Genomic DNA, 25,869 nt, shown 5'->3' with positions numbered 1-25,869 from the left:
TTCAGTGTGGCAAGCTGATAACTCTTGCCAGTAGTCAAAAGTGAAATACGCGAGAGCTGTTCCTACAAACCTAATACTATTGACCGTGAGAATCTGAAATGATCGTAATACGAGAAGGCTTGTATTATAATATCAAATATAATGCGCAGGTGAGTAATGAACGTTTTACACTATGCTTTTTTACACGGGTAATCTTTCCATATCATAATAATAATAACATTGCATTTATAAATCGCAGTTTAGTGTCATTTCACTTCAAGTGCGCTCAACTATAACAAACTTAAAAACGGTAATTTAGTATGAGTAATCATGTTCTTAAAATTATTCCTACAGTGTGCCTTACCCAATACAGATATAATATTATAACACTATACAGGGTTTATCGGCACTAACCCGACAAACTTTAACCAGCTATTCCTAAGCACATTTGGAGTAAAAATGTTATGGGCACTTTGCTGTCCGGTAGCATTTTTTTTTCCAATTAAAAACAAAAAAAATAAAAATTTCCACACTACATCACTGTCATTGGCATTGCTTTTCGTGTTCAACAGCTGTTATAAGCAAGTATGCCGAAAAGCGTCTTCGCTCTTTCGCACACACTAAATAATAATAGTTAAAAATGAGACGAACGGTGCCGTGCCATTTCGTTGTGATTGTAAAAGTGCGCCAATATAGGTACACACGTGCATTATTCAACGGAATTCGAATAAAATATTGCCAAATGGGTTTTCCAACTTTGACAAAGGATAAAACAGTGGTGACATGTGGTGAAAATAGGTATGAATAATACATTTTTTATTAAAAAAAAACGTTACCGGACAGCAAAGTGCACATAAGATTTTTTACTCCAAATATGCTAAGGAATAGCTGGTTAAAGTTTGTCGGGTACGTGCCGATACACCCTGTATACACTGTTTATACAAAGTGATGACAAAACTTAGAATAAAAATAACAGTAGCAGGAGAATTTTTCTCCGTGTGTGTTTATTACTGATTCTGAAAGTATTTCGCGTATTTTTGATGATTTGTTGACTGCAACGGCAAAGGCAAATAACTGATGCTTTCATGTGATCTATATTAATGTTCAAGCTGTTGCAGTACCTACCATCCTAGAATATTATTTATTTCAAATGACAGCCATCTGTATGAAATCGCAAGCAAGTAGTTTCCATGTGCAAATCGGGCTGATAAAAAGCATCGTGTAAAACTGCTATTATTCTGAATTCGCCCATCGCCAGTTGTTTTCAATTCCCACAGTGAAAATGAAAGTACTGCGATTACAGACCTAACCCAACCCAACCTCTCCTACCTGGACACCGAATGGATGAATTCCTAGAAAAGTACAATGTGAATTTATTTTATGAATCATGCTATGGCTATGAGAGAATTTCAATATTAGAAAATATTGATCAATTCCATCAGAAGTACAGTATAATTTAGCCTATTCAACAGTTGCTGAAAAGATTATCTCTAGAATGATTTCAAATGTTGCCAATTTATCAAATGAATCTCTTCGAATTATACGTTTTACGGTTAAAAACGGGACTGCTGACAACGAATGAATTAGCAGGTTTCCTAATAAACTATCGGCAAGCACTAATATGTTATGTGCAATGTCGGAACACGTGTTCATAAAAATTCAAATATTTTCGCACTTCGTTATTGTGTATTATTAGCATAAACGCAGGTGTACGAACACGTGTTTTTAGATTTATTACGAATTTACTAAAAGTTCCTGTCCTTTTTTAACAGAATTTTGACAAATCAGCAATACTTTGAAAGAAAACTGATGTCGCCAATATTTTAACTCTTAGATAGATTATATGTTCAAGAAAGAACCGCACAAGAGACCCAACTGCTCTCAAGCGTCAGGAGCCAGTCAGACTATTCCCAATCGGGGTATGTTGTGAGGCTGAAGGTAGGTAGGAGTGGAATGAGATGGGGAGGAGGAAGGTGGGGAAGTACCTAGCTATTCAGATCTGGTCACCAAACACGACACATGCCATTTCAAGCAACGTTTCAATTCTGAATGGTGGTCTTACGCCAGGGCGATACTGGTAGTATCTTCCACTCTGGAACGTGCCGCAAATATACTATATATTATTTTTAATTAGTAATTTGTGAAATAACGCAAACTAATCAAATTAACCTTACTATTTGTGAAATTAACCTGCGACTTCCAGCTTGCTAGTCGACAGCCTTAACCCTCGACCACGGAGTTCGACAAATGATTATTAATGTTATAATTTCGATATTGTTAAGTTTTAGATTATTTTCAACAGAAGTAAGATAGAATTGGGCTTAATTCTGGCGCACGGCTACCACCCCCATGCTTCACTTCTATCGGTTGATATGTTCTGTGTGGCCAGTCTGTGTAGACAGGCGAGCCGAATGGTGTACTGGTAAAGGTCAATGTGATTTGCTGCACGCTCTGTGGCAAGGTCACGTTTGTCCGCCAAAGTTTGCTTGTCGTTATCGACGTTTGTTCCTCATTCATAAATAATAAACATGATGATTACTAACCAACTGTCACACCTTTTTACAAATTATCAATGAATAATAAAGAAGAAAAAAATGTTTATGGAGTGCCACAGGGCTCGATTCTTGGACCTCTGCATTTCTTACTATATGTACGTCAATGACATAACTAAATGTGGCATCTGAGGAAAACTTCAACTTTATGCTGATGAACTAATATACTAACTAACCGTCACGCCGTTTGTGTTCGCTGCATGTAATTGTTAGATACTGTCAGTATCACCCTGACGAAAGACTACCATTCAAGATACAAACCTTGCTTTAGATTTATAAATATCTTGTCACTAATGTAAAGGGCCATTATTTGAAATTTGTTTGCGGTAAATAAATAAAACAGTAATGCCATTTGAAAAACCAACCGTAAGACAATAATGGTGAGAAAAAATCCGATGCATGTAATTGCTAAAAGCTTTCCGCTCTGTTTCACCAAGAATGATAATAAAGGGGAAAATCGTTGATTAACACACTTAATTGATCTGGCATTATGAGTAAGATTAAGAAAGAGACATTCACATTAGCCATAATCCATGGTAGAGCTGTAGGCGCCTTGACTCCGAAGCAGTGGCGGTTTTCTTCAAAGTGCGTTCGTGCCATAGTCATCCAAATTGATGGATCAGCTTATTAGGGAAAGAGGAACAAACCAAGATGCCCGGAGCGAGGAGGGGGCGTGACCGTGTATTTTTATATGATTTATAAATAAATTAATCTTATGGTATACAGGCAACTCGTTTTGTAATATCACTATTTAGTCCTCGAAAAGTATTACTCTTTTTACAATGACGTACTACAAATCCCAATCCGGGTAATCAATGGTTTTAGCTTCTTTACAAAATTGAATATTTTTTTACACTTTTTAGTTATACGCTTAAATAAATGTGTTATCATTTACCAAGCCCAATCATTTTTAGCGTCGCTACACTAGTCGGTTCGATTAAAAATGAACATTCAGATCCTGCGCAGAAAAGTCTCATAGTGGACTGCGTTGGAAACTGTTGTCTTAATTTAGCGAACTTTACTTGCGCATCATAACCCGGTTATTTCAATGGGGGTGTGCGCTCTTCGGCGGTCAACGTACGACTGATGTCGCAGTTTATTCAAAGCATTCTTGAAAACTCCCGCTGCCTTAAATATGGTCACGTGGTTTTCCTCCAGCTCTTCGAAATGATAACCAGATTTCATGTTATAAGTCTATCAAATTGGTTATCTGTGGCTTGTGCGGTAAATACTCGCAAAAAAGTTTTAAAAAAATGATGCTTCTCAAAGTATCCAAAATCGCATAGGTGCGTAATGAATATCAGCACCTATAGGACCTTCCGCCATATTTCTTGGGTTCATACGAAACATACTAGTGGCACCAGAGCGGTAGATCTATAATTGTTGAAAATCTACTAGCTGCCTGAGTGCGCTGCTCGTATGACCAAATTGATTTCAGATTTTTTTGTAGTTTTTAAAGAACAACAGATATTTTTAAAACATTATATTTTCATATATCTGTGGGAATTTAGATATCTGTTTGTTTGTCTCTCTCAAAACGACGCGACGGAACTGCGAGTTCATGATAAAATTAGTGCAGATTTTTCCGTCTGAAATTTCCAGAACAATGCAACTATTTTCAGTTAAAAATATCAGTTCCATCATGAGCTATTAAAGCCGCGTTTACACCAAAGTTGACAACTAAAAGTTGAAAACTAAAAGTTGCTCTTCTCAAATTTAGGACAGCAAATGGAAAACTTGTTGCCAAAGAATTAGCGCGAAAGGCAGTAGTGTCAAGAATTAGGCATTATCTCCGAGAATATGATGTTGATCCGTTGAGTGGTGAGCTGGGGTGCGACAAGAGTGTCAAACACTTTCTAAGAATGACCAGTAGTGACTTTGAGTATTTGATTTCAATGATCGGACATAAAATCAAGAAACGTGACACAAACTGCAGGAAAGCAGTACATGTCCAAGAAAAGCTAGCAGTTACATTACGTTTTTTGGCTACTGGTGATTCGTACACAAGTCTAGGTTATTTGTTTAAAATCTCAAAATCAACCATTTCACTGTTTGTTATTGAAGTTTGTAAGTTTGTGTGGAGGGGGAACAGTTCTGCACTAGTTTCCTACAAGTTGCTAGCGCAAAGCGCGCAGCAACAAATCTTCCACTTTTAGTTGTCAACTTTCTTTGATCTTTACTGACACTTCGCATTTGTCTCTCCACAAGTGGAAGACAGAAAAAGTTGCTGTATTTTGTAGAAAAAGCAACAAATTGCCGCAACTTGTGGAAAACTTAGTAGAAGATTTTGGTGTAAACGCAGCTTTTGATTTGAATAAAAAATAGGATACCATTAAATAAAGTTCATTTTTACAATTTTTAAATTGATTGATTTTGTTTGTTTGTTTATTTAGAAGCCGTCGCCGTATACAAACTTTTCCTGTATAACCAGTACGCCCCGGAAATGTTGTTGAATCAAAAGTCATTGGAGTTCATCGATGTACATACCTCCGATAGTTTTATATTCAAATATAGATTTTTGGCGGCCATTGAAAACATTATACCTAGAACTCTGATGTAAAATGGTAATTGATCATCTGCTCAAGAAATATTAATTTTACACACTTCGCTTCATCATATAAAAGGGAACAACACTAATGAAGAAAATAACTCACTCCATCAAAACATTTATACCAAATTATTATCTCTAAATAGTATAAAATAAAATCGTTATCCACTTCTGTCTGTTTGTGCGCTTATTTCTTCTAAACTACGCAATGGATGTTCACTCTCATTTAGATAATTTATTCCGGAAGGTTTATATAAATATATAATACAGGGTTTTCCAATAAGAGGCGTTATTTTGATATTCAATCGTAAAAGATCAATGGTTTCGTTGCTTGTGTGGCACGTAGCGTCTTGTTGAAAATAAACGTTGTCCAGATCAATACCATCCAATTCCGGCCATAAAAAATCATTAATCATCTCTCGATAGCGCAATCCATTCACCGTAACTGTTGCTCCAGCCTCATTTACAAAAAAATAAGGTCCAATGACTCCGCCGGACCATAAACCGCACTAAACAGTCACACGTCGAGGATAGAGAGGCTTTTCAACAATAACTCTTAGGTTTTCGAGCCCCAGATGCGACAATTTTGCTTGTTGACGAATCCACCGAGGTGGAAATGGGCCTCATCACTCAAGACGATTTGCATTTGATTCACTCAAGTGAATTTTAATAATTTCAATGCGTTGTTGAAGCGTGTATCGTTTTTTTTTTTAATGGCGTAGTTTCTACTTGTCAAATGTCAAAAAAATGACAGCTTCAAAAGTAACATCTACCCATCATCTACCGAAATAGCGGACTATTCAAAATAACACCTCCTATTGGAAAACCTGTATAATTTAATATACCTTATCACTTCTATCACAGTGAACTTTTTAAATCTAAATAAACAAAAATAAGTAAGATAAAATTGACCTTACTTCGGACACACGAATACGTCCTTAACGAACCTCTCTCTGTTTATTTCTCCATTGGTTAACAGCCCATTATTATAGTTTTTTTTTGTATAGATTATATCAATTTATTTTTAATTTTAGTGAACGTAATTTTAGACAATGAATTTTCGGAAACAATATACAATTTATTTATAGAAGTCATTAAATAATATCTAATGGTATCACGATTTAAGAGGAACCTATAAGCTAAAAATGTGTATAATCTTGGTATACCTTATGTTGTAGGTAATAGGCATTAAAATCGCTTGACAAACGGAGTCTAGATATATTGATTTCAAGCACAAAACTGGTTTTTATTTATTTTGTGAATAATTTTATAAGAAAGCAAAAAAGTTAATCAAGTGAAACTGTCACAGATAATCTTAGCTATAATAATGTATTTTTTAAAACTTGTTTCCTTTACGCGTTCATACATTTCTATTGAAAAATATTTTTTAGTAGTTTACATTTATATTTTTTATTGAGTAATTTATATTTTTATTTGTATTCTACTCAAGCGAAACGATAGGAAAACCTTCAATATATCTAAAGCATATTTTTGGCATTAATAATGTACACCAATTCGTTATAAAGGTTGATTAAAATAGTGATTTGGCATTAAGCTTCGCCTTAATGTGCCTTATATCACTACAGATATAGGTAATTTGCATAAAAATCACTTGGCAAACTGAGTCTAGAAATGGTAGATTTCCAGCGCAAACGTTTTTTTTTAAATTTATTAATGATAAACCAATGTTTATAAGACAAGGTTTTTTATGTACGACATGGATATTTTAGGCCAGTTATTATTGCTAATAATAATTTGTGTCAAAATATTTCACCAACAAATGTAGATATAATATGTCTCAACGCCATCTAGTGGGAAATTCAGCACTAACAAAGCCTTTCCTACAAAAATACAGTTGGTTGTTTACAGGTGAAAAAATATAATAAGCAATAATTGTTGATTGAAGTACTAGTACATATTGAATCATTTGGCCGGTGGGAATAAGCCGAGGTAGCTTAGTGGTTTAGAGCAGAAGACCGGCAATCAGAAGAAGCGGGTTCAATTCCCGTCGGCGGCATTTATTTTTACTCGGGAGGTTTTTTTCAATTTGTACGAATATTTCAGGCGAGTAGTTTTCTTTATAATATTTATTTATGTATTTTGTGAATCTTTAAATAAAGTCGCTATCCGCGTCTGTCTGTTTGTGCGCTTAGTTCTTCTAAACTACGTAACGGATTTTGACAGGGTTTTCACTATCATTTAGAGAATTTCTTCCGGAAGGTTAATATATATAAAACATGCATATTGTATTTACGGAAAGCAGAGAAAAATCGATGTTTTGATGATCAAGTTAAAAAAATATATTTTTGGGCTCTTACATTGTTAACGCTGGCTAAACCTTATGAGATACATCAAAATAATCTACTACGGAATTGTATATCTTTAAAAATTCTATAGAAAAGTCCGCGATGGTATATGTCTATCTCTTAACCTGTGGTGTACCAGGAAATTCCTAGCTCAATTTCCAAAAGCTCAAATTCCAAAATCAAACGTCAAGTGTCCACTTAAATTTTTTTTGTGTCGCATTATATAAGTATATGATAATAATTCTTCCTGATTTCGGTAGTTTATACAACTGTTGTTACTATTAATATTATTTTGTACAAGAAACCTGTAAATAAATAATGCTAAAAATATAATTATTCATTATGACGTAAAAATTTTGATATTTCTTACGAAGTTAATTTTCATCACTTTTCTTGGGTGAAATATTATAAAAATTACATCAAAATAATGTAGATAAAACTATCTTTCTGATGATACCTCAAATCTATTATTTCCACAATCAATTTATATCAAAAATAATGAAAGAAGACGCTTTGACACTAAAAACGCGGCAAATATTTCGTTGGCATTCCACGGAAAAATTCTTTTTAAAAAATCTGAAAAGCTAGAAGTCATTCCGGTATTTGCTGCGTAAAGAACGAGAATAGCCCAAGCGATTGTGACCTTGTTCTTCACACAAATTCCTTATACATAAGGGTCAAAATCGCACTTTTTTTTTTTTTTTTTTTTTAAATTCGTAGATAATGTGCTGCACTCACATATGCGGTTCCGGGATACGACGGGTTTTAAGCATAACTCCTAGCAACGCCGGGTCGCCATGTCGGCTAGTAATTTTATAGGAAACAAAAAAGTTTTTGACTACAAATCAATTTTCAATTTTCTACCTAGTTGCGCCTATTGGGCCGGCTAGTAGAAAATTTTAATATATTTTTTTTTTGGTTTGACTGAGGATTGTACCTTCCTCCCCAGGTCTAGAGTCAACCGCGCTAACAGCTACGTTAAATCGCGATTGGGTAGGACCGACATGTATTTCTTATAGTATCTGCTGTAATGTCTGCAATTTCATGTCCGTGTGTTTCTGCGTGATTGCCATGAGTTTCTCAAAACACATTTTCGACTGAAAAGCAAATATGAACATATAAAAAATAATTTTCTTATACAGGGTGTATCGGCACTAACCCGACAAACTTTAACCAGCTATTCCTTAGCACATTTGGAGTAAAAAATGTTATGGGCACTTTGCTGTCTGGTAACATTTTTTTTTAATAAAAAATTTATTTTCATATTTTCACCACATGTCACCAATGTTTTATCCTTTGTCAAAGTTTGAAAACCCGTCTGGCAATATTTTGTTCGAGTTTCGTTGAATAATGTACGGACGTAGCTACGTTGGCGCGCTTTTACAATCACAACGAAATGGCACAGCACCATTCGTCTCATTTTTAACTATTATTATTTAGTGTGTACGAAAGAGCGAGGACACTTTTTGACGCACTTGCTAATAACAGCTGTTGAACGCGAGAAACAAGGCAAATGACAGTGACGGAGCGTGGATTTTTTATTTATTTTTTGTTTTTAATGGAAAAAAAATGTTACCGGACAGCAAAGCGCCCATAACATTTTTTACTCCAAATGTGCTGAGGAATAGCTGGTTAAAGTTTGTCGGGTATTTGCCGATACACCCTGTATACCTCGTGTTTTAATTTCGATTTCACATATTTATCAAAGTATTAAAACAAAACACACCATTTACACCAACCTACAACTAAAACGACATTTGGACAAAGAAATATGCAGTATTGTTCTATAAAATTATTTAATGTTCTCCCTTTAGAAATAAAAAAAACACTAAAAAAATAACTGACTTCAAAAGAAACATTAAGAAATGTATTATGGCTAAGGGAAGGAAGAATATAGATATAATTTTGCAACCCAACAAAGACTAAAGCTTGTATTATGTTTTATTTTTCTCTAAATGTTGTTTTTTAATTTTCTATGTAGTATTTTAACATATGTACTTATGCTATTTCAAACACACAACCATGTACAATGTGACCTTAGAACGGGGTACCCCAGTAAGGACACATTATCTTATACAGGGTGTATCGGCAAGTACCCGACAAACTTTAACCAGCTATTCCTCAGCACATTTGGAGTAAAAAAATGTTATGGGCGCTTTGCTGTCCGGTAACTTTTTTTTTCCATTAAAAACAAAAAATAAATAAAAAATCCACACTCCGTCACTGTCATTTGCATTGTTTCTCGTGTTCAACAGCTGTTATTAGCAAGTGTGTCAAAAAGTGTCCTCGCTCTTTTGTACACACTAAATAATAATAGTTAAAAATGAGACGAATGGTGCCGTGCCATTTCGTTGTGATTGTAAAAGCGCGCCAACGTAGTTACGTACGTACATCATTCAACGAAACTCGAACAAAATATTGCCAGATGGGTTTTCAAACTTTGACAAAGGATAAAACATTGGTGACATGTGGTGAAAATATGAATAGTAAATTTTTTATTAAATAAAAATGTTACCGGACAGCAAAGTGCCCATAACATTTTTTACTCCAAATGGAATCCAAGGAATAGCTGGTTAAAGTTTGTCGGGTACGTGCCGATACACCCTGTATAAAAAAAATACTTAAATAAAAAAAAAAAAAAAAACAGAATCAAGATGGGTTGTTTCAGAAAATTTGTACAATCATCAAATTTCAAAGTACCTATAATATTAGTTCCACTACAGTCAGTTGTCTGTTATCAGATCTTGTTGCAGCAGTTGTTGGAGACAATCAGTTTGAACTTTGATGCAGGTGACTGATTTGCTCTGAAACGATGTCAGCAATATTAGTTCTGGTATGAAGAAGTCAGTCAGTTTTGATTTCTAATATCCTGGAGTCGACAGCGGGACAAAGTTGATTGAATTTCTTCCATTCCTATAATGCCTTGCTCTAACGACATCTTCCGCAGTTGCTCAGCAACATGGATACCAAATTTGTCGAATTCGTCTGATTCCGGCGCAGCTAATTCTTGGTTTAATTTTATCATGTTGTCCAGAACAGAGTTTATTTTTGTTATTCGACCCCTCTGTCTAGGACGTTTGGGTGCGGATGGAGCCAGGACAGGAGCAACTTCAGGTTCATCGGCTGCTGATGACAATGGATCAGTTACCAAATTATTATCCATGTCTTCGTCAACCTCGTCCTGGAAAAATAAAGGTGAATCAATAATGTGAGTTCCTGTAGCTAGCGTTTATGGAAGGGAGTATTTATATACAAAAAAGAGAATAATGCTCTAGGCCCCGTAGTAAGCGTTCAAATATGGTTTGAAAGGGAGATAAGTAAATACGAATGTTAGAGGGATTGTGCTTATACTTAAAAACCGATAATAATTAAGCGAAAATTGTGAAAATATTTAATAAAATACGACTCGTTCGAAACAGAGCAATAAATCTCTCTACAAATGCTTTAGTTTCATTTAAAGATACACTGTGAATTTTTTCATGCCTATAACATATTAAATAACAGAAAAAAAGTTTTTAATAATTTTCGGAGCTTACTTTGCGAGTTTTGTCTATTTTCATGTAATTAACGTTTCGGCAAGGCGATGCCATACGTAGTAATGCAAAATCATGTGTTTTTGGTTTCAAAATTTGGTCGCCTAGAAATGTATCAGATGCTTTAATAGAATACATCCTGACCTTTGAAATAATCGAGTATTTTTTTTATAAGTCTTTTTATAAGCCCAGAAAAAAATAATGTATAGGCCTATGAAAACTGCTTTAAAGTTCAAAATATTTTACTTACGAACCCATTTTCGGTTATGATTTAATTGTATAATGTGGCAAATCAAGTTATTTATAAAATGATCGGAAAAAAAATTAATATTTATGCCTGAACATCCACAAAATAAAATAAAAGGCAGTTTTTGGCCATGTTTTTTCCTTGCATAAATCAAAACTTGCGGATGGTGTTAAGCGGGAATTTAACCCTTATCGCCATCTACGTAAAGGTTGTTATTGATAGCGGCTCAATTTAAAATATTACACTACGTAGTGCATCGCCTTAAGGGGGTGACAGATTACGCTAAGTTCAAAGCGCTTTATTATCAAGTCTATATTGCTCGCCATAAAATCTCATACAGACCTGTCACACCTAAAACGAAGGTGTGTTATAAGTGTGGGCGTGGCGAAGATACGCTGATGTGACCTGCTAGCCAGGATACATTTGAAAATTACGTGACCCTCCTTCCTACCTGCGGCAGGAGAAATGGGTCAGAACAATTTACGGAGCGCCGTAATTACGCGGCTGTCATCTGTCAAAGTGACGGATCCCATACAAATAAATGATATTCCGCGGCAGTTCCCCAAATTAATCTGACCCCTTCTCCGTAGTGTGTCAGCCAAACATATAATACGTACGTCGTACATGCCACGCCCAATCTATGTGCGCATAATATAGCGTAATGTGTCGTAAGGCCTTAAATAACTACGAATAATAATAATAATTTACGATTTTATTCTATCGAGGGAATTTCATATAATTACCGTTTCGGCATTATAAATGTATAGATATTATCTGATATTTTTTTAGGATTTTAAAAACTTAGTGTTCAAGAAAAATCAATGTTCAAGAAAAATGCGGGTCTTAATTTAGAGCTAACTCTAGCTCTAATGGTTTTTTAAAGAATTGGTAACATTGGTAGCATTTAATATTAAGGCGATGCACTACGTCGTGTAATATTTTAAATTGAGCCGCTATCAATAACAACCCTTACGTAGATGGCGATAAGGTTTAAATTCCCGCTTTACACCATCCGCCTGTTTTGATTTATGCAAGAAAAAAAACATGGCCAAAAAGTGCTTTATATTTTATTTTGTGGATGTTCAGGCATAAATATTTATTTTTTTTGCGATCATTTTATAAATAACTTAATTTGCCACATTATACAATAAAATCATAACCGAAAATGGGTTCGTAAGTAGGATATTTTGAACTTTAAAGCAGTTTTCATAGGCCTTTACATTATTTTTTTTCTGGTCTTATAAAAAGACTTATCTAAAAAAATACTCGATTATTTCAAAGGCCATGATGTATTCTACTCGCAGTATTTAATTAAAGCATCTGAAACATTTCTAGGCGACCAAATTTTCAAACCAAAAACATATGATTTTAAATTACTACGTATGGCATCGCCTTAATAGTTCCCGCAAAAGAATTCATCTCCTGTCATTCTCCGATCTGACCTTGGATTTCATTCCACGTCGATAAGACGTACGTTTTACCGAAAAGAAATTCGCCAATTTGCTTGGACAGGGTTATAATATAATTTAACTTCACCTTGTTCTGAGATATGATGCGTGATAGTTTGCAAAGAAAATTTCTTATCACCTGTTTACTGATTTTAAAACCATTGTTACCTTTTATGGCATATTTATAATTCATTGCATAAGGTTCTAATAGAATTTACCTAATGCCTGCTTAATGCCAAATCACTATTTTGATTAATCTTTATAACGAATTGGTGTACATTATGAATACAAAAAATATGCTTTAGATAAATTGATAGTTTTCCTATCGCTTCGCTTGAGTAGAATACAAATAAAAAAATAAATTACTCAATAAAAAATATAACTGCAAACTACTAAAAAATATTTTTTTTCAATAGAAATGTATGAACGCGTAAACAACTTTTAAAAAATACAGTATTATAGCTAAGATTATCTTTTATCTTTTCATTATATATTTAACAACTACAAAGTATCATTATATATCTAATTAAATAACAAACCATCACGCCGTTTCTCTGCAGGCAGATAGGACGAACCGCCAAACAATTCGGTCCTTGCCTCATTCACATTCATACATCGTCTCATACATACTCTTCTATTATGCTGACTCTTGACATGGCCCGATTCAAGTATCTGATTCACTTGATCGTGCCATGTCTTCCTCGGGCGTCCCGAACTTCTGCTACCATTCACATTTGCGTCATATATTCTCCTTACACTCCTTTCTCCGCTAATTCGCTCTACATGCCCAAACCATCTAAGCGTCCCTTTCTTAATCTTACTCATTACGCTTACATCAGCCTTGCATTCTTTGCTGATCTCCACATTTCTCACGCAATCACACGTGGTTTTACCACACATACGCCTCAGGGATCTCATTTCAACAGCATTCAGTCTACTTTAATCCTTTCTCTGCCAGTTCCATGCCTCACTTCCATACATCAGGGTAGGTACCAGCACTCCATTGTGGACTGCTAACTTCGCTTCTTTGGACAATGTTTAGTTAGCGCCAACTGCGTTCAGTCCTCCATGAATGGAGTTACCTGCATTTCCCCTTGTTTCAATATCTCTGTCAGCCTTCCCATCTCTCTAGAACATACTTCCTAAATACACAAACTCATCCACCTGCTCCAAGTATTCCTCAGCAACAACTATATTGCACACTGTTTTCGTACTCTCTCTTACAAACACCATTACTTTAGACTTACTTACATTCATCCTAAAACGATCAACTGTCAGACAAAAACAAATTGGCAATTGCAAAAAGTTTAAACTAATGTTTAGAACCTTGAAAATACAGCACAGATGCCTCTGAAAGTTATTTTGGTTATAGAAATGGTTTTGCATTCAAATGTGATTTTTTTTAAATAATGTCAGTGTCAACCTTGTCAATCTGAGGTGAAGATTTGTCGAATCAGATAAAACGTACGATAAGTCTAAGCGCGTTAATGTGAAATAAAAAACGTGCTTACCGTATCATCTTGTGTGTCTCTTTTCATTTGAGTGTAATTTATGAAAGAATCCATCAAATTAAACCACGGTATTTTCGGCGTATATACTGCATCAGAACTAGCTGCCGACCTCATGGAGTCTTTGATCTTTTTCACTTCTGTCAGATAAGTCGATCGCAAACTCTTAATTTTTAGTTTCAGTTCTACTGGACTAAAACCAGGCATCTGCATGGCAGTAACAATTGCCTTCACCGCGTTTTCCTTACACCTTTTGTCCCTGTAAGTCGGGCAATCAACGCGCCATAAGCAATCGTGTTCACTGTATTTAGTTATCAGTTTAGTTAGTTCTTTAGGACTCCATTTGCGCGACATTTTGAAGCTGAAAATAAGGCACGGGAGCGACACGTACGCGCGAAGTGACTGGCTGTAATTGTCCTACTGTCCTGTCCGTGCGCATGCGCGTTCACGCTAGCGATGTGTAGGTTCAGCCGGAATGGCGTCTGGAACCCGGGTCTTTTGCGCGATGTGGGTTCTACTCCATTTCAAAAGTAATACTCCCAGAGAACCCGGACTAGGACCCGAATTTTACTTATTGTTTGAAATGAAATATTTACAGAGTGTTAAAAATTATTACATTAATGAAATTGCAATTAAGATGTGCAAAGATATTGACACTCCCAATTAAACATGTTCACAGCGTGCGTAAATCAAGGTTCAGTTGTTACTAGGTGGAGATGCTACTAGTGAAATTATAATTATCAAAATAAAACACTAAACATAGTAAGTAGATATATGGTAAAGAGAAAAAGAAGAAAAAAATTAAAGAAAATAAATAGTTGAGTATAAAGCAATCACATATTTTTTAGTTCAAATACTTCTATTTACCATAATGTCATATATCTAATAAAATTAACACATGTTTTTTTAAAGATACGAGGTTTTTTTATAAATATGTCTAAATCGTCACTTTCCACGGCATTATGCAATCTACACAATAGAGAAATTGAATTGAAATAGGTTAAAAAAATGTTTATTTAAATGTTTTATGACTTCTTAAATAATGTCTGATAGAAACTTTAATGTGACTGTCCTTGAGGTGATTTTCTCACGAAAAAGGCTCTATACAAATAATCAAATCATTATTGTAGTTTTGATAAATAATAGATGGTGATCTTTAATAACCAAAATAACGTTTATTGTAACTGAGCACACACATTACAGCCATTACAGAGACTTATACTTTTGCCACTTACTTCCTGTGCATGTAGTGTTACCAACTGAATGTTATTTCATTGCCATATTACAACAATTATTATTATTTTAATGTGAATATTAGACCATAAGTGGTTTCATGATTGTTGTGAGTATTTTTGTATAAACATATAATTTTAGTGAGCAGATTGTCTTCATTTTCTAATGAAAGAAAGTTATAGTACTGTAGTCGTTACGCATAGGATTGGAGTTAGGCGTTTAATCCACATTGACAGTTAGTCATGAACCTAAAACCCTGGACAGAGCACTAGTGTGATTTTGTAAAAATGGAAATTGCCTGGCAGCCATCTTGTATGACAAGCTTTTGAATTGATTTGTATGCAAAATGGTACATAATGAACTATATTTTTTGTACTGTACTGTACTCCCCCGCACTTTCCCCGCATCCGCATGATTCCCGAGTTCTCCTGATAAGCGGTGACACGTCAGCCTTTGCTAATACATCGATTGATTCTGTTTACGGACTTTACGGTGAGTGAAAGTTGTGTTTATTATTTGAGTTATACATGGGCGTTCGGGGGTAAAGTGCGCTAACTTCGGGAGGTGATTCTACATGATGGTAGAAGTATAAAAGATATATAACTTAAAACTTTCGAATTTCGTATAAAGTTACATATCTTTTTTTACTTGTATTATCATGTAGAATAACCTCCCAAAGTTAGTGCATTTTACCCCCGGAAACCTTGTACACTCCGTACCGAATAGTTAATTAGTTAAATAATAATATATAATTTAATGCTAGCAATAAATTATTTGAGCGAGCAGTAAACAAATATTCAGTTCTGTTAATACTTATTTAAATTAATTTCTTAATTCTAAAGAATACTTTTGTAAATATAACGCAGCATATATTGCTATGTATTGCACTGTGCGGGTCCGGGTTCATGCACCCGCCACAGCACCCAGTACTCAGCTCGTACTAAAGAACCCGGAACCCACTCCGGCAAAATGCAGAACTTACCATCACTAGTTCACACGCGGACAATGCGGTCGGGCGCGGTGGTGGGGGTACGCCATTGTCCCGCGGAGTGTTGCCATATCCCCCCCGAAATAAAAACCTGTTTTCGGGTAATAAAAATAATACATGTTTTGAAGAATAAAAAAATCATCTATAATTTTTCATAAGCTTTTTATTGAGAGAACAATTGATTTTTTTGCTGTTTTATAATTAGTTTTTCAGGTCCTTGAGATGACACCACTACAATAATTTATTTATAACATTTTAAAGTAGTTAATAATAATAATAACATGGCATTTATAAAGCGCAGTTTAGTGTTATTTCACTTCAAGGGCGCTTTACTATAACAAACTTAAAAATGGTAATTCAGTATTAGTGGTTCTTAAAATTATTCCTGCAGTGTGCCTTACCCAATACAGATCTAATATTATAACACTAAATATACTGTTTATACAAAGTGACGACAAAACTTAGAATAACAATAACAGCAGGACAGGACAAAACAAGAATATTAAAACATAATATAAAACAGGAGACAGTTTGTGCTCAGAAATGAGAATTTTCTGAGCAGACATTCTAAAAAGGTACAATAAGGAGACAACCGAAACCAAACAATTACCGGAAGTTTTAGAATATTGCTTATTATAAAATATTGAAAAGAAGTTAAGATTTATGACTGGTAAGATTTTTGTGTAAGTATTTTACATAAAAATACATATTAATTTGTTCGTATTAATTGACAAATATAATAATTTCACAAAAAGACACTGTAAATCCGTGCTGAAGTTCAAGAACTAAATTCTTAACATTATTTTTTTTAAAACTCATGCTAATTTCTCCGGTTCTGGGAAAAAACAGCGATTTCTATGCTATGTCAATTTGTTCGCTTTTCGGAACAGTTTGTATGGTCTCATATAAATCGTTGTTTCTCCCTTACCGCTATAGTCAGAAATATGATATAAACGGTGTTAGAAAGAGAAAACACCAAGCTTTATATTCAAACGCAGAAGTTAACCACAGAATAATTAAACTGTACACATCTACGAAATCAGAGGTTCCAACCGGAATTTAAGAAAAGTTATGATATTTTGTGGATTTTTTTAATAATTATTTTTATATAAAACGACAAAAAGTGAGGTGGCAGCAATGTTTATAATACATTTGTCTAATAAAATATTTGTTTTTTTTCTTCGTTATCAGTAATTTGAGTTCAGATTTTAGACTGAAATAGGTGAGCCATTTTGTTATATTTGATTTCAAAATTTTAGTATTTCAAATATTATGTTTATTTCTAATAATAACATTTGATAGCCTTTCAATCACCTTTGAAAAATATATTTGTTTTTAGTTTTTAGATACGCTCAGAAATATAGGATTTTATTAAAAAGCGAAAAAACACAAGTTCTTCCACTTTCTGACAACATCTTTAAGAAAAATAACCTTCAATATGACCTGATGGGTTAATATGTCCAGATGGGTCAATATGCCCAGATGGGTCAATATACCCCGATGGGTCAATATACCCCGATGGGTCAATATACTCCGATGGGTCAACACGCCCGGATGGGTTAATATGCCTTGATGGGTCAATATGCCCTGATGAGTCAATATGCCCTGATGGATCAATATGCTTTGATGGGCCAATATGCCTTGACGACTTAAATTCAGGATTTTCCTACGCGACCCATGCTAAAAAATCCTATCTCACTAAAGACGTGTTGTTGCACAGAATTTGAACAATTCATTAAATTTCAAAGCTATTCAAGTTCTGTTATTATATCATTATTGGACAATTGCTTCAAAAAACTGAAATAATAACAGAACTTGAATATAACCTTCACAGAACTTGAAAATCATCTTTGAAATTTGATTGATTGTTCAAATTGTTTGAAAAAACCCGTCCTTAAAGTACATAATTTTGATCACCGATAAAAAAACATGTGTTATTCAACACGGTTTTTTGCAGATATAAATGAACCAAAAATGCATGCATCTGGCAACACTGGCGCAGGTTCACACGTGGACAATGGGGCCGGGTGCAGTGGTGGGGGTAAGCCGTTGCCCTGGGGAGATGTCAGCCTGCCCGTTTATATCTGGGACAATATCTTGTTCATCCATTGTTCTGTCCTCCAAACTTTTGTTCACATTCGTGACAATAGGTCCGGAGATGTAACCATACAGTATTGTCCTGTCCTTGTGTGAACTATGCATAAATAACATTTAAAGAAATATGTAAAATTACAACAGAACCACCTGAAGTTTATTTAGTGATTTTTTTCTATCGAGAGAATTTCATGTTATTACTGTTTCGGCTTTACAAATGTATAGATATTATTTTCAAGAACAACAATTTTTTATAAAACTTAAAAGTTTAAGGGAAATGTGTTATAAATTAGTAGAAATTTGGAATGCGAAGGCTTTATTTCCGCCTCACAAATTCTCCTTAAACTCTAAACCTTCTAAGCGTCCCGTTCTTAAGGCGATGCACTACGTAGTAATGCAAAATCATGTGTTTGGTTTGGTTTGAAAATTTGGTCGCCTAGAAATGTTTTAGATGCTTTAATTAAATACTGCGAGTAGAATACATCTTGGCCTTTGAAATAATCGAGTATTTTTTAGATAAGTCTTTTTATAAGCCCAGAAAAAAATAATGTAAAGGCCTATGAAAACTGCTTTAAAGTTCAAAATCTTCTACTTACAAACACGTTTTCGGTTATGATTTTATTGAATAATGTGGCAAATTAAGTTATTTATAAAATGATCGAAAATAAATTAAATATTTATGCCTGAACATCCACAAAATAAAATAAAAGGCACTTTTTGGCAATGTTTTTTTCTTGCATAAATCAAAACAGGCGGATGGTGTTAAGCGGGAATTTAAACCTTATCGCTATCTACGTAAGGGTTGTTATTGATAGCTGCTCAATTAAAAATATTACACGACGTAGTACATCGCCTTAAAAAGAAAACATTTTTATTGTAATTAGTTTTTTTTTTAGTTTAACATATTTATGTTTTTATATAAAAGAAATATATTTTTAAATACAAAAAAAAAGTGCAGAGGGGAATAATATGGGAAGAGGTAGGTGCACTATTCAGATCTGGTCCCCAAACACGGCTAAAGTCATTTCAAGCGAAGTTTCAATTTTGTTTGATCGTGTTACATATTCGTGAGTATCTTCCAAATGACGCTAATGAGCGTCAAATGTGACGAGAGTTTGAAATAAACGAACCGCGTTATCTGGAGAGAACAAAGAATATGGTCTTAATTAGTCTATGTATAATTGGCCGTGTGTAGTTTATTGTGCAAAAAGCGCAATTACACTGGCTTCTTCACTGCACTTTTATCATTTTCATAATTGTTACGCTTTCAAGCGAAACCGTTTTAGTTAGGCAACTCAGGATTATATTGGCTTAAGTTCATTTTATTTTTTCTGTTTTCGTTTTTAATAATTCTAAAAAAAAAAACGTCTCCGCCGATTAACTATACGAATATTGTTCGAGGAACGAACAAGGGTTGGGATAGCCGTATTTTAAAGGGCTATTCCACACAGATAAAGCATGGATAAAGCCTATGGCTTATGACAGGCGAATGCGATAACACAATTTGTAAGGTTAATTCACAGTCAGCTTACCGGGTGGCGAATGAAATCTGCATCTCGAGAATCATCTGTCAGCACTGGAACGGTGATCGTTGTACGGTAGCACTCGTTATGTTGAATTGAATTGCGATTGTTGCGATAAAATACGTTTAAGGAATTATTCCGATAAATAACCGGCGATAGTACACACATTGGCTTTGACAAGACAAACGTTTCGATGCGATTGTACGGCTCACGGCACTCCGTGATTATAGTTGACGTGTGTGAATTCAAACTGTACAGTTCAAATTCTGACCATACTATTGGTCAGCACACGGCCTGTCAAATGCAAATCGGCGTGACGGAACACATATATTTATATAATTTTTCATGTTATTTAACAATTATAGGCCAATACAGACGAAGCTTAATCACTATTTTGATTAATCTTTATAACGAATTGGTGTACATTATGAATAAACAAAAAATATGCTTTAGATAGATTGAAGGTTTTCCTATCGTTTCAATTGAGTAGAATACAAAAAAAAATTATTACTCAATCAAAAAATATAAATGTAAAGTCAACTAACTAACTACTAAAAAAAAAATATTTTTTTATAGAAATGTATGAACGTATAAAGGAAAAAAAACTTTAAAAAATACAATATGATAGCCAAGAATATCTGTGACAGTTTCCCTTTAATTATTTACAAAATAAATAAAAACCACTTTTGTGCTTGAAATCGAACGTTTCTAGATTCCGTATGTCGAGCGATTTTAATGCCTTTTACCTAAAGTCGAGAGGATATAAGGTATACCAAGAATACACACATTTTTGGCTTGTAGCTTGCCCTTAATGAAAAGATTACAAAATTGAAGTATATGTAAGTATAAAAGGTCACAGGGGGCAGTTTTAATATTTTGTGACGTTGAAAATGTCGACGGTCAATGCAAAAAAGAGGAATATACAAGCCAAAAATGTGTATTTTCTTTGTGTGTCTTAAATCACTACGAATACAGTAAACATGCTTAAAAATCGGTTGTCAAAATATAATCTAGAAACGGTCGATTTTAGCGAAAAAGTGGTTTTTGTTTATTTTGTGAATAATTTTTCCAAAAAGTTGGGCGTCTTGTACAGGGCTAGGAGATTCTTCAACAGTGACCAGCTGCTGACCCTGTACAAGTCTCAAGTCCGCCCAACTATTGAATTTGGGAGCCACCTTTGGGCTGGTGCCCCAAAATACTTGATAAACCTGCTTGAATCTGTGCAAAGGAGAGCGATCCGTCTGATTGACAATCCGTTGTTAACAGACCGATTGCCTTCTCTAATGCACAGACGCAATGTAGGCATGCTGTGTCTGTTCTACAGGTATTTCAATGGAGCCTGCTCCAAGGAGCTAGCAGCATTGATCCCTGATGCACCGGTGCACGTGCGCGAAACTCGACGGACACGAACTGAACACTCGTTCACGGTTGACGTTGGCTTCATGAGAACGGGCCGTTTTTACGACTCGTTTTTGTGTAAGTCGGCTCGTATGTGGAACGAGCTACCGGCATCTGTTTTCCTCCCTCCTATAATCCGAGTCTCTTCAAGGCCCGCATTAACAAATCCCTTCCTACAGCCCCTACCTTACTCCGCCTCACAACGCCGCCCAACCGGGTGGTGACATAGTTCCCCTGTCTGTGCACTGCACAGGCAGGGACACTCAAAAATTTGTAATACATAATAAAAATTGATAAAATATTCAAAATTCTTTGACTTTGCTTTTCTTAAGCAAAAGTATTTACGCACAAATAATATAAATACAATTATTATTATACGAGTCAGTTAATGTTTCCTGTTCCAGGGGTGTTATCACAGACATACTAATATTCATATGTCTATGGGTGTTATGGTCTAAAATTGTATGCCAAAACCTATTGTCAGAATCCATATATAAATAAAAAGAAGATCACACACACAACAAAGAACATCCTGGAACATTCTGGAATGTTGTGTGGAATGAAAATAGTCTGGAACGTTCAGGAACGTCTCGGAACATCCCAGATCGTAATGAACTAAAAATTGGAACTTTTATTAAATTTGTAATCATGACAGTACATTGGTATCTCTAAATAGTATAAAACAAGTCACTATCAGCGTCTGTCTGTTTGTGCGCTTAGTTCTCCTAAACTATGCAACGGAGTTTGATAGGATTTCACGATCATTTAGAGAATTTCTTCCGGAAGGTTTATGTATATAATAAATCGATGTAATATTTATTTAAAGTAGAGAAAAGTCAAGTAACGCCGGTTACACGTCAGCTAGTGAAAAAATAAAAAAGGGAAACTTGATCAACGCAGTGGATTCATGCGTCCGTTACTCCTGGACACACTGACTCACATATTCTTACCCACTCCTCTTGCCTTTTTCCTTCCCTAAAATTCCTCTCCTTCATTTCTTTAAAACGACCCTCCAAATAGCAACCCGAAAGATGACATTGTGTACTCCTGTAAAAAAATTAATAAATTCTATAAACAACACTATATCGCACATAAAATGTGCACACGTATTTTCTAGTAGGTACGTAATAAAATAAAATATTTATAGCATTTTTTTTACTTATTCGCTATAATCGTGAGTCTTGAGACGTTTCTCCTTTCTCTAGACGAGAACCTTAATTAACATGAGCCTGATTTAGAAATTCACAATTCTAAGAAATCTCTCGAAATAAAAAAATATATGTGCACGATTCTTCTCCCGGTCATTGTACCTTACGATTAATTCCCGACGGGGCAGGCAGATAACACCTTCCTAAGGGGCGTTTTACACGATCGTTTTTTTTCCATACCGTTCCCCATATGAAAACTGGATAGGTACCCATATGAAAAAAAGGTAACCATAAAAAATAAAATTATGAACATCCTAAAAATAACGTCAACATCACTCAGTACAAAGCCAACACGACGCCTGTCAGGCGAAACAGCTGTCATTAGCATAAATCAATATAGATTATTGTAGATCTATGCTAATTTTGCATTTATAAATCAGGTAATTTAAATAATAACAACCTGTTTATACAGATGTTTTGAAATGGACAGAAGTTGTCAACATTTTTTGAAGAATAATGTGTTAGTCACGTGCAATGCCGGGAAATACGTCAAACGCAAAACTTTGCAAACTTTCACGTCATCATCTCCTTCCCCTCCCCATTTCTTCAAATAATTTCCTCAAGGCCTGTAATCTTTTGGGATGCTGTGTGGAGGGTCTTATTTAAGGAGAGGAAGTTTTGGGAAGGTAAAGGGTATGAGGATTGGATAGGAATAAGTGTGTCCAGAAGTGTCGAATTATCAATGTATCCCTCCCACAGCGACACAATCCGATGGGTAATGAGTAGGATTGAGAAAAGGACGCTTGTATGGTTTGAAGAGACATGGCGTGATCAAGTCAGAATAACGAAAGTGTATGTATGAATGTGAATGAGGCAAGAAGTGTGTCCTTTCTGCCTACGCTTGCGGAGAAACATTTTTGTCATTCTGATTCTTGACATGGCTCGACTCAAGTATCTGATTCACTTGGTCGTGCCATGTCTTCCTCGGGCCTCCCCGACTTCTGCTACCATTCACAGTTGCATCATATATTCTCCTTACACTCCTTTATTCGTGCATTCGCTATATATGTTCAAACCATACAAGCCTTGCATTAGTTTGTACTAGATCATACATGGTTATAACTAAAAACTAAGATCCATAACAATTCCGACAGAATTCAGGTCTAAACTAAAAAGTTAACTTTTTAACTTTACCCTTAAATTAGTAGTTAACAATAATATTCAATGCCCAGAGTTGTTAAATAAGTTTCCATTCAATGTACCTGCACTTTCAACACGCTCTTGTGTCCTGTTCAGGATTGATCACTGCAAAACGAACGCTAAGTAGAATTCTTGCCTGAACAGATTATGAAATAATTACAATAGCTTACTATCCAAGGTGGATATTTTCAGTTGCAAACTTACCAAATACAAGAGGTCCATGAAAGAATATATCTCTGATGGTTTGTGAATAAGGTTATGTCTCTATTGTTTATATTTCTATTATGATTTGATTTATATTTACAACCTCTCTCCATGGCTATACATTTTTCGTTTTATTGGTTTTATTTTACCATATAATACTATGTACAAACTGAAATAAATGTAAGCTGTCGATTTCCTGAAAATTAATAAATCAATAAATTAAATATACCTTTCCCGAGAGAAAGTCCAATTATATCCAATTTTACAATTATACAGGGTGTATCGGCACGTACCCGACAAACTTTAACCAGCTATTCCTTAGCATATTTGGAGTAAAAAATCTTATGTGCACTTTGCTGTCCGGTAACGTTTTTTTTTAATAAAAAATTTACTATTCATATTTTCACCACATGTCACCACTGTTTTATCTTTTGTCAAAGTTTGAAAACCCATCTGGCAAATATTTTATTCGTATTCCGTTGAATAATGCACGTGTGTACCTATATTGGCGCACACTTACAATCACAACGAAATGGCACGGCACCATTCGTCTCATTTTTAACTATTATTATTTAGTGTGTGCGAAAGAGCGAAGACGCTTTTTGACATACTTGCTTATAACAGCTGTTGAACACGAAACGCAATGCCAATGACAGTGATGTAGTGTGGAAATTTTGAATTTTTTTGTTTTTAATTGAAAAAAAAATGCTACCGGACAGCAAAGTGCCCATAACATTTTTACTCCAAATGTGCTAAGGAATAGCTGGTTAAAGTTTGTCGGGTTAGTGCCGATACACCCTGTATACTAAACCCTGTATCTAAATTTCGCTAATAAACAATAAATTAATGTTAATTAAGTGTTAATCTCAAGTGACCTACCAGGTAAGTATGGTACTGTATATTATCTCCATATATAGCTAGTAACAACATAAATCATTGTAGAAATGTATTATATATTTGTACAGCGCCCTTGAAGTGATTTTGAAAAAAAACGGCGCTATATAAATCATCCAAATATTATTATACCATACATGCGCCCCAAGAATCTCATTTCCACAGCATCAAATCTACTTTCATATCTGCCAGTTCCATGCCTCACAGCCATACTTCAGGGTTGGTATCAACACTCCATTGCGGACTGCTAGACTAAAGCTTTTTTTAAATGTTATTATGGTTCATCGGTTTAGCAAAAAACACGGAAAGAATGATTCTCAAATTCTATGTTTTTTTTTTAATCAGACCATTTCATGAAATAAAACTCGTGATAAATGATGATTGCTGAAAATTCGTGGTCGAATTTCACGGATTTAATTGTGTCAACCATTAAGTTGGAACGTGGCACTGATTTCGTCACAGATTGATGCAAAAATCGTGACATATGGCATTTAATTCGTGATGCTTTCAAAATTCTTGGAAAATCGGTTTTTTGCATTGAGGTATGTAGATAGAGGCAACATTGGCGTTTGATGTATGGGCCACTTACATCGGTTAATTGGCCGCTGTGAGATACCACGGGCTTCTGTCGGATACACGCGCTCGCCGGGCACAGGTTTCTGGCGATAACTTCAAAATGTCGTCATGCACGCTGAGATGATGTACAAGTCGTACTGGAAAATATAGGGAACGCTTTGGTATAACCTTTCATCGGTTATGCCATTACACTCACTCACGTGCCGCCTCCGTTCCTCGAGTTCGTTCGCGGTCGGAACGATTCGGGCGACATCTACAGCCGCCACACGCCCTTCCTGCTTCCCGCACGATAACAATATCTCACACTGATATTCCAAGGAATCAAGACTCTATCTATAAACCGCAATGGTTTTTTTCGCCTTCTCGTGACTCAACATTTTTTTCTTAAAATGTTTAAATAATTGATTGTTTGTGCTATTTCACCAACATACTTTGTATAAATACTATTTGAAGTCCCCGGCGTTGTCTATGCTTTACACAGAGTTTTTGA

The 25,869-nt window shown here is 35.0% G+C and overlaps 2 protein-coding genes across 3 annotated transcripts in view; one reads left to right on the top strand and one right to left on the bottom strand.

The window, feature by feature from the left end:
- The window catches only part of Invadolysin (leishmanolysin-like peptidase, invadolysin), a 122,774-nt gene that overhangs the window by 58,268 nt on the left and 38,637 nt on the right, over window positions 1–25,869 (top strand). The gene's annotated exons all lie outside the window — the stretch shown is intronic.
- On the bottom strand, window positions 10,045–14,510 carry LOC149415892 (uncharacterized). Its single transcript, XM_089641813.1, has 2 exons — window positions 14,125–14,510; window positions 10,045–10,566 (listed from the first exon to the last, which is right to left on the bottom strand). The coding sequence occupies exons 1-2, from the start codon at window positions 14,473–14,475 to the stop codon at window positions 10,234–10,236; spliced, it is 684 nt and encodes a 227-aa protein (XP_089497939.1). The 5' UTR covers window positions 14,476–14,510; the 3' UTR covers window positions 10,045–10,233.

The sequence above is a fragment of the Hesperophylax consimilis genome, chromosome 17 (genome assembly GCF_061612785.1).
Source record: "Hesperophylax consimilis isolate HC1 chromosome 17, BYU_Hcon_1.0, whole genome shotgun sequence".
Taxonomy (NCBI): domain Eukaryota; kingdom Metazoa; phylum Arthropoda; class Insecta; order Trichoptera; family Limnephilidae; genus Hesperophylax; species Hesperophylax consimilis.
This window is presented reverse-complemented; position numbering and strand designations above follow the sequence as displayed.